The sequence below is a fragment of the Hakea prostrata genome, chromosome 9 (genome assembly GCF_041222555.1).
Source record: "Hakea prostrata isolate BN-2017 chromosome 9, UWA_Hpros_2, whole genome shotgun sequence".
NCBI classification, from domain to species: Eukaryota; Viridiplantae; Streptophyta; class Magnoliopsida; order Proteales; family Proteaceae; genus Hakea; species Hakea prostrata.
In genome coordinates, this window is record NC_142608.1 from 6179597 (window position 1) to 6190638 (window position 11042).

General features: G+C 31.7%; 1 protein-coding gene across 1 annotated transcript; it reads left to right on the forward strand.

Annotated features, from left to right (window-relative positions):
* Positions 1 to 2539: 2539 nt before the first annotated feature.
* Positions 2540 to 4137, forward strand: LOC149004294 (CTD small phosphatase-like protein). The gene is made up of 3 exons (XM_089168963.1): positions 2540 to 3148; positions 3266 to 3334; positions 3433 to 4137. The coding sequence occupies exons 1-3, from the start codon at positions 2795 to 2797 to the stop codon at positions 3553 to 3555; spliced, it is 546 nt and encodes a 181-aa protein (XP_089025089.1). The 5' UTR covers positions 2540 to 2794; the 3' UTR covers positions 3556 to 4137.
* Positions 4138 to 11042: the final 6905 nt, after the last annotated feature.

Here is an 11042-nt window from a genome sequence, read left to right on the forward strand (position 1 = left end):
CCCGCAAAAACAAAAACCGACTCATACAAGAACAAAATCAAATTTAAAAAAAATAAAAAAAAAAAAAAGAAAAAGAACCAAAAACAAAAAATTTTATCTGTTTTAAAAAAAATAGACTAGACAAACTCCCTTTTGTTTTTGTGTTTTTTTTTTTTTTTTTTTTTTTTTTTTTTTTTTTTTTCCTTTCTTTCTCCTTTCCCTTCCAATTATCAACCCTTTAGAACAAGTGTTGAATCCTTTATTCTAAGCGGATATTTTTATTTCCCGGGTACCGATTCCGGTTATTATTTTTTTTCCTAAAAAAAATATATATGCTCTTTTATCCGGAATTGATAAGTTGATTTCATGCATATTATTTATATGATTAATTAACTATATTTCCATGTATTTACAATTGTTTTATAGCAATTTACCCTAATATGATACGAATGAATATGTTACACCCTCCTTAATTCTATAATTTTGGTGATTTTTATTTCCTAACAAATTCTAATAAAGATTTATTACTTTTACATGTAGGAAATTATCAATCAAATCGGATTATTGCAAAGTCCACCCAAGTCAAACATAAAGAGAAGGCCTTGCATGCTTCTTTATTCAAATCTATTTAGGATTTGATCTAACAAGGAAATTTAGAGAAGAAGCACCCGAATTCAAATGAAACGGGCTTTCGATCGAGCTGATTTTTGATAATAATCCGATTCGATAGACTATCTGATTATTGATTGGTGATTATCATTCATTTATTTATTTATTTTTTTTTTGACGTCCGATTTCCAATATCCGATTACCGGTTTTCGAATCCAATTATCAACCCTTTTTAGAGAAAAGTGTTTAATACTTTATTCTAAGCGGATAATTTTTTATTTTCAATTATCCGGATACGAGCGATACACAGGTTTGGGTTTTCATGGAAATCCAGATTATTATCTTTTTTCCCCATAGAAAAAAAAATGTTGAATACTTTACTCTATTTATCAACGGAATATTTATCAAATTTAAAGAGGGAAAAGTGGGAATAAGGGAATTATCTCAGGTTAGCAATTAATAATCTCAATTTAACTTTCAATTTGCAAGATAGTTTAGAATAATTATCTCCGGATTATTTGTTCAAATAAAATTGGTATAATAATTTGGACAAATATTCGAGGGATCGATTTTTATCATTATATTACCCTTAAACGAATCACGATATTATCCAATTCGATAAGGAATAAAAAAAAAAAAATGCGAATTTAGAAGTGGATTTCAACTATCCATTTACAGGTCTACTCCCATCACACGTCTTCACCACATATTTAGGAGGAATATCACCCATCTCTAAGCATTAACAATATAAATTAGATGTAGACTGCTCTTCTAAATAAATGATGAAAAAAATGTGAGAAGAACACATTCCTCTGTCGTTGCGAATAGATAATTCAACTCTAACACAATTATCCTCTAGCTAGCTTAGACTAGTCTTTTTTTTTTTCCATTCTTTTGTTTTTTTTTTTACTTATGTTTTAAACTTCCAATGATATTTAGAAATTACTTGTATTTCATGTTGTTTTGCGTGGAATAAGTTAAAGAGCCTTGTGCAACACATGGTTGGGTTCAAGCCAAGAGAAAAAGTATAGAGTATTTCTAATTATAAACAATTAGATTAGGAGAAGAATACATTCTGCATCATAGAAATTTATTGAATTTTCAAAAACAAGAGAAAAAGTATGGAGTATTTTTAATTTTAAACAATTAGATTAGGAGAAGAATACGTTCTGCATCATAGAAATTTATTGAATTTTCTTTTGAACCAGTATTATATTATTGCAATTTGCATTACCACAATAAAAGCATCTTACCATAAGGTTTTTTATTGATCTTGTCGTTATCTTGATGTTAACTTTAATGATAATTACTAGTTTATAAAAGAAAATCAATAGAAATAGAAGGAAAACGAGCAAAGAATGTGACATACAAGGATAATGGTGTAGGTTTGAGGGGGGCGTGGCTGTACCATTCAGAAATGGTTTCTAACCATACAGATTATATTTTTTATTTTGTATTTTTTTTATTTAATATTTTGATAGTTCGATTGTCTATTATATGATGGTACATGGTACCCACCATTACCTTTAATTTCCATATATTTAACTACCATAATCAGTTCTACCAACCCATTAATTAACAATATCAGATATGCTTATGAAGCTTCCTCTTACTAACTTCGGTAGCTAATTGATGGTTAAGCTTCTTAGATGTGACACCCATATATATGATATATGTATATGGAAATGAAGAACAAAGAAGGTTTCGTTTCCCATATGAAAATTCTTGAATTCAGAACCAAACCCATTTTATTTTTCAGCCACTACAGAAAGAGAAATTACAGAATTCCAAAGTGTGAAACCAAAATACGAAGAAATGGTCCAAGTCTTTTAAGGGATATTGAGTCATTAATGGATTTGGGTAAGTAACACAAAAAATATAAATAAATAAATCTTTCAAAAGCTATTTTGGGTCACAAAGGTCAATATCTCCCCTTGTCTGGCCTCTCTTCTCTTTCTTCTTACAAGTTCTCATGCATTGTTTCTCTCTCAGTTCCTATCTTTTGTTTCCTGCCAGTGATTAGCTTTCTGAAGTCCCAACTCCTTGTGGCCCACATTAAAGATTCTATTGCTGGTTTCTTTTGAATTCTTTTTTGGTCATTGGGACTGCTTATCTGCTAATATATATATTTCTTCTTTCCTCCTTTAAACCTGCCATTTCTGTTTCATATTTTGCTCTAACTTTTTGAGCTTTTGTTATTAGATCAATGGAGGACTCAATGATGTCTTCTATTAACAAAGCTGCAGTATCTTTTGATGAAGGAACTGATCACCCTGAAGAGAGTGGTTGGACTGAATATTTTGAAGACTTCATGAATGAAAATAGAGAGAACACTTGCTGTTCTGATGATCTTAGAACCTCTTCTTTGGTTTCTGATGCTGCTTCTTTTGCTGCATGGAAGTTCTCTGATCATCAACAAGTTATGGGGTTTTCTCCAATAATGGGTTCTGAACAGAACTGCAAGAAATTGAAGATCAAGAACAAGAGAACCAGAAAAATCTTGGATGATGGTGATGATGATCTGGAAGACACTGCAAGTTCTCCTTGCAATAGTCCCACGGTACAGATTACTCTTCAAGCTATTTTACTTCTCTTTCCCAAACCCATCAAGAAAATTGAACCATTTTTATGGGTTCATTGTCTTGAAGATGAGAATTTTCAATTTTTCTGGATATAGGTTAGTGAGTCAAGTCAATTATTGCTTATGAACAGAAGAAAGAGAGATGACAACTTAGACGCTTCTCAGGTGAGCTTCAGTTTCCTTTATCTATAATTGCTTCTCTTTCTTGTTTAAATCAGATCATGTTTCTCATCAAGTTCTTGCTTCTTGTTCTTATTTTATAGTTGAAAGAAATGGATGGAAGAAATGATCCAGGCTTCATTGGCTCAGAAACTTACTGCACAGAACTGAAGAAAAGGGGGCTTTGCTTGGTTCCTATTTCCATGCTTACCAACTATCTTGAATGATTCCATCAGAGAAATGAAACACACAAATCTCTCTCTCTCTCCCCTTCCTTTGTGCATATCTTGTATATCTATCCTCCTTTCTTTCCCTCTGTGCATAAATTGTAATCTTTCTTTCATGATTTATGAAACTATATTAAAAAGTTTTGTTAGTCTTCTCTTTCTGATCTTAATTTCAGCCTTCAATTCAATATAAGGTTATGAAACTTCCCAGAACATAATTTTTGGATGAGAGAAAGAGAACACAATTGAGATGAAGGAGATTATCTTCTAAACATGTAATTAACTAGAGAAAACAACAACCAAATAGTCTTTCAACAGAAGATCTAAATGATTGTAAACATAAATCAAATTGTTTGCAGGCATTAATTTGGTTGGTGCATCTACCACATCTATGTTGCTAATCATTTGTTCTTTTCTTATTGCAAAACATAGAGTGGTGGTTGTAAATCACAACTGAATAATAACCCCATAACTGAAACAACAATGAAAAAAAAAATCAACTTAAATGAGAGCAAGTATCAAATCTGCTCTGGGCATTGCATGCAGACAAATTAAAATGCCTTTAAATTAAAATAATCAGAAACTAATACTCTTTTAAGGTCCCTCCATGTGCAGAGACTTGTTAATCAGTAAAAGAAATACTATTTGGCCTTGTTTTGATCTGTAAGTTCTTAAGAACATTCTACATGCTAGTGTATTAAAGAAAATATTAAAAGAGAAGAAGAATCTTTATTAATTCCCCTCGTTGACTCTCTTCATCTAGATTATCGCTTCACTTCTCTTTTTCTTTTTGCTAATTATAATTTTCGTTCTTTGATTAAGGAACAAGAGTGGCTTCACCGTTAATGATGTGACCATGGAATTGGATCCTTGCATATCTTATCACAAACAAGAAAGGTCTATCACTCATTATACAATTAACTAAACATGGCCACATGAGATTTCGCATGAGACAATTTGTATAGAACAACACTAAAGAAAAGAAGAAAAAAAAACCCTTCAACAAAACACTTTATCCACAAATTTATATTTGGCCGGCCTCTTAACAACTTCCATAATAAAGAAATAAAAAAAAAAAAGGATTAATATAAAATCAAATAAAAAAAAACATTTCCTCCAATTCCATATCTTTGATAGATTTACATGATTATTTTTCTCTCATATCAATAAGGGAAAAAAATGTATAAAAATTAATAATAGAAGGAGGTAGGAAGAATCTACAGGGAGAGGCTTAGGTTCATTCAATCATTGGTAGTACATCCAAATTTGGATTAGTTCAATATTTATTTTTGAGACAAATCAAGGTCTAGAGTTTGTTAGGTAGTTTAGTTTTCATCAATCAAAACAATATTGACAATATGATGTCTTGTATTCTGTCACTTTGATTCATGTACTGATTTCGAGGTGATGAGTAGATTTTATATCTACTAAGTAATTGGTTATTTCTATATTTTAAGTGATTTTATATATTTTCTAGCAAATTTTAATTAAGATTTATTATTTGTGCTTGCAGGAAATCAACCAAATCTGTTGGGGTATTATTGAGAAATTTTGCAAAAAGAATCTTAAAGAACCAAGCTGGATTTTATTCCACTCAAAAAGGAAAATATTTTTCATCAAGTGAGAGTAGACTCTAAAGGCTTCCTCAAGTCAAAAACGTAGAGCGAATGATTTTTTGCATGCTTCAGCGTTTTATTTCTTATTTGGGACTAGATCAAAGAGGAAGAAGGAAAAATTCTGTTTTTGAGTATCTCTGTCAAGTTTCGATCAAGTTCTTCATTGGATGGTCATCTAATGTCCGATCAGGCTGATTTTTGGATAGGAGCTTCATAACTTCTTACTCTTTAAATCCAACGGTGGGATTTGCATTTGAACTCTTGAAGTCAATCAAATTTGTTGCAAGTCAATCAAATTTGTTTGCCAAATCGATTGCACAATAACAGGGCAAATTTAAGGTTGAGTTAGATTAGAAAATTAGAATTGTACTACATTGAGTTAAGGAACGTAAAGAAGAACAACACCATCTTGAGGACATTTTGGAGAAGGGTAGAGGACGAATTTTGGAGACGTTGATGTTTTTAATTTCTCGTACTCTTCTATGACGTTTTAATTTCTAGAATAAACTAATTTAATTTTTCTAAGGATCAGATGTGGCATAACTTTGAATTTTCACTATTGAATTCATCAGTATAATTTTGAATATTGTTTTCATTGATTGAGTTTTTACTTCTCTTAATGCTTTTGATTAATTGGCCACTAATCAATTGCTTCGTTAATCATAATGAATTGATAGAGAATTGAGTAAATGTCATGAATTACATGTAGGATATAAATATACTTACATGGTTTGTATAATTGTTACATAGAAATCCATAGAATTTAATGATTTTTAGTTGTTTTAATTTGCAGAAAAATATAGTGGGTTAGCAATTGAATGAATTTTTATTAGTACTCAAAGAGACTAGTAGATATGGAAGGGAATCTCGACTATTAATTAAAAAAAAAAATTTCAAATTATAAAGATGGATCAAAGGGTGGGAAGAATTAGTTATGGTGAAATTTGACCAGTAGGTTTTTAGCTATTAACCGATCTCAATTTAAATTTAAATTTTCAATTTAGTCTAGGATAATTCTTTTTCTTATTATTTTTCAAACAAAATTGGTATAATTAGTTTGGTACTTACTCTATAGTCTTTGAGGGAATGATTTTTATATCATTATATTACTTGTAATGACAACGTACACTTGCATTGTTATTTTTCACAACACAAAAAGCCATTAAAACTTCAAAAAATAATTAATGGTGGAGCTTAGACAAATCAACCCGCATTGTACATCAATATACTGCATTAATGGGATCTTGATGAATACGAAGTGGTTTTGGGAGTGCACAAGCCCTAGGAATACTTTATTTTTCTTAAAAATTGTATGGATATTCTTTTTGAAGCTTGTAGGAAAATTCTCTCTTTATAATGCAAATTGAAAGTAGTATGAAGACGAGTGATTGTAAACTTATATACTCTTCATTGATACTAAGATATATTACATCTCACCATTAGCATAAGCTATGAAATCCCCTAAAATCCTAACATAATAAACCTTATTTTAAGTCCACCAACCCGGAGTTCTAATAGAAGGCAAAACTTTGGATTATTCGAGTTGAGTTCGGGAGTTCAGAAAGTGAACGTATGGGTTTTGAAGAGTTAGGAGATGACCCAACCACCTTAATTGATTTTAGGAGGAGAGAAAGTCATTCTTGAAGGCTTAAAAACACGATTTTGGCACACATGGAAACCATTACAAGATGACCCTAATGCCAATGTAAAGTACATTGAGTCGATCATGTTTAGAGGTGTCTACCCTTCGAAGCCCATTAGAAAGTGCATCGGTATGAAGAAGTCATGGGAACCGTCTCCCAAGGGTGGTTGATCAAATTGACTACCACCACGTACCCAAAAAGGGACAACTTTGGGTTCTAGAAACCCTATTTTAATGTTCTTTAGCCTCATATACGAATTGTTTATGTTCTTTGGAGGCTGAGAGCTTGGAAGAGGGGAAAACCTGGTGTTGAGTCAAATCATTGAGGATTGAAGTGTGCTAAAGCACAAAGATAATTGTATAATTAGGTAAAAAGACCTCTAAAACCCCTTTTTTGCAAATATTCTTCGTGGTATTTAAGTTGATTAATTGCAATAATGATGGTGGTTGTGGTAGTTGGATTGAAACAAATGATTGTTTATGTTCCCCATTGTGTCTCCTAACCCTAATGAGTAATAGATTGTGTTATTTCTTCCATTTGAGTGTTTAAAAGGTATTTTTGGGACAACACTACTGTTCCACTGAAGTCCCAAAGTCCCCAAGAGATTGGATTTTGAATTGAGGTTGAGATTGGCCACTTTAGTTCGCAGTCCAAAGGGCAGTCAACTTGGGGCAATCACCCGGTTTTGGTGAGCTTTAACCAACCGGCCCTATACGGGTGGTGTAATCTTGTTAGTTTGATGCATAGTTTGGTTCTCAACTTAAACCTAACTTAATCTATATGTTTTATAGGGTTCTTGTAGCTTGTTAGCATTTTAAATTGTGGACTTCCTTGGACTCTTGGAGGTTGTTTTGTCATTGATAGGTGAATAGTACATTATCATGTATTTGTATATTTGATTTATATTCTATTTCATTCTATTATAAATGTCACAATTATTCTTATGTTGATGTGGTGAGACTTTACATGTTTAGATAATAACAAACTTTATATGTTTATGTTATTTATTATTCAATTAATTTTTTAATCATTATTGTGAATGTGATATATTGGTAATTAGGTGGTAAGACATTACTTATATATCAACCCGATATGGTGGGTTTATCCATTACCCCCATGCCTTTGCAATGCCTTTGCATTCACTTAGATAACTATATACATTGTTGGTAGGTATTTAGATGTATTGGTTAGTTAACCCTTGATGCATGCTATTACTTATTAGGTGCGTGAGTATTGAAGCCGAGTGGCCCGTGATATGGTGGTTGGATTTTGTGGGCGTCCAACACGATGTGTTAGTTTTGTGGGGAGACATAAGCATTGTTATCATGCATTGGGAATGTTGCATTTGAGGAGTGTTAGGGCTCTGGCCAACCCGCCTATTCTAGTTCTAGCAAAGACCTTAATAGAGGGCACTTTGTGGCTTACGGTATGCTCCACCATAAAGAAAAGACATGCATATAAGCAAACCCCACGAACAACTAAACCATCCGATTCGGGAGCTCCAAGGAGAAAGATGGGAATCCAACACAATATATGATTTTCATGAGACATGAAAACTTCCACCGAAGCATATGTGGACAACCATTGGGTTACGGAATGTTAATTCAACACAATGTGAGATTTCCATAGGGATTATTCATAGGTGAGTATGATATGTAGACTAAAAGGGCACTAGGCATGAGGGAAGGTATCCAAATCACATATAGTATGAAAAATAGTTGACTTTACACTGGGTTAGGTTTTTCCCTAACACGTGTCAACACTCATATCAAATGGTGTGGTGAGAGAGTGGAGACCTAATCCCTAAACACGGTTAATGTGACCAAAAATCCATTGCCACTAGTTCCCAAAAGAGATAACCTGTCTGTAAGGGAGAGTGATGATAGACTTCCCAGAGGAAGCCAATGTTGCTACTTAATGTGTGTCGTCACCATAGAGACTACAATTGTTAGAGTTTAGGAGCATATTTGCATAATCATACATTATCTCATTGATTATATATAATTTTTTTTCTTTCTTTTTCATATGTTAGATGCATGATATGTGTTTGTTGATCTCATTGAGTTTTGTGGAATTCACTCATCGAATATATTTATCTTTAAGTTATGTTACAGGTTACAATGACCCCATCTACTTGGAGAGTTCGTTGCCGGCAGAGTCCTACAAGGGACCAGCTGGAGAGGACACCGAGACACACGATGAGTGGTGTCCCTGCTCGGAGTGCTTCTATGGACTCCAGCCATTTGAGCCCATAGAGATGTCATTTGGGAGATGTAGTTTTGGTTACATTCTCTATTTATTTTTTAGACAAAAGTGTTACTTGTACTCTTAAATCTTTTGATAACAATGTTAAGACTTAAGACTTTTGTTGTTAAAACATCCACTTTTCCTTTAAATTATGATTGTAACTTTGTTCATCTTTTGAGAACACTGTAATAACATTGTTAATTTGATATTTTATTATTATTTGGCTCTTAGATTATGCTATGTTGTATTGTGTGATTATATATTTGGCCGTGAACCTAGATCCTATAGTATATATAATCTCCATGAATATTTGGATAAGTTTGAATCTAGCTAGGTGGGGTGTGACAGAAATAATTTTGTCAAACCATGTAAAATCTTGTGTTTGGTATAATTTTCTTAAAAGATTGTCAAAATATTAAAGACCCAAGAGATGATGAACCCTTGTTCATCCATTTCTACATTCAAGCAATTAGAATGTCATGAGATTTTTCAAAAAACAAAAAAAATCCTAATGGCAATTCATAGATTAGAGCTCAGGTGCAAGCCCAAATAAGGTCCATGGGCCCATTGGAAGACCCATGGAGGCCTCAGCTCACTTTAAATTATTTGGTTATTTGACTAGACTGGGCTTGGGTCTGAAACTATACAAGGGGTAAGGTGGTCATTTCGATCAAAGGACAAAAAATGAGAAAAGTAGAAAACATTACTACTTACTAGATCGCGTGGCCTCTATGCCAGCATACGGACCTCATAAGATCCAACATGGGTAGGGAGTTCATTTCACGTGGTAATCCTCTATGATGAGTGAGACGGACTTGAGAAGAATAATTTGAGAAACAGGGTGAATCTTGTTATGTGTGGAGAAGATTTTAGAAAATTCCAACATGGTTAAGGACTCCAGTATTTCACTGAGAAAGTAATTGGAATGAAAATATGAGTGAGAATATAAGGAGAAATCAGGATCGTGAGTTAGTTTTTAATTATAATTTAACAATTTCTGATTCCGAACTAGAGGGTTTAATGATAACCATTAGATTATGATTAAGAATGACATTTGTATGGATAATTTATATCTTAAATGTTTATTTTTAATTTTTGGAGGGCGCCAAATAGTGATATTTCATGCGAGAAGTGAGAAAAATTAGGCAAAATATGTAGGGATTTATAAAATTCAAAAAAGGGGATAAACACTCAATTTATGATAAATTAATTTAAAAGAATCAAAGATTATGATTAGAGATAAGAATAAAAAAAAACACAACAAAAAACTACAAAAGGGAGAAATTCATGGATGTGAATTAGTTTTTAATTATAATTTAGGATAAAATTTAATGATTATCATTAGATATAATAAAATTGATAGGGGAATTTAACTGATTTAAATCCATTAGATAATATGAAAATTGAAGAATGAAAAACAATAACTATGTTGATCCATAAAATCTATATCTTAAATTTTTTATTTTTAATTTTTGGAGAGGGCCAAATAGAAAGATTATCTTTATGAAAATAATAGTAGAAAAAATTAGGCAGATGAATAAATTGAGAAAGAGAGATTTTTAAAATTCCAAAAATCCAAGGGGACTAAGCACTCAATTTATCATAACATGTAAAAAAAAAAATCAAGAGATGATGGTGAGAAATAATAATATTGGAATGAAAAGAGAAATTAAACATAGTAACTAATTAAAATTTAAAATTAAAATTTCTATTATTAGGAATGGAAACTTTATGAGAAAGTTTAGGGATTCAAAAATAAAATTAAATGATTATCATTAGATATAATAAAATTGATAGCTGAAATTCTAAACCAGATTTAAATTTCATTAATAGGAATGAAATTGTAGGAAAAAAGTTGAACCCAGACGCATATCTTGAGAATTTAAATTTTAAATTTCAAAATTTTCATTATTTTAATTTTAAATTTTATTTAAAAAAAAAAATCAATGACTATGATTAGCTTTGATAAAATCAATGGATT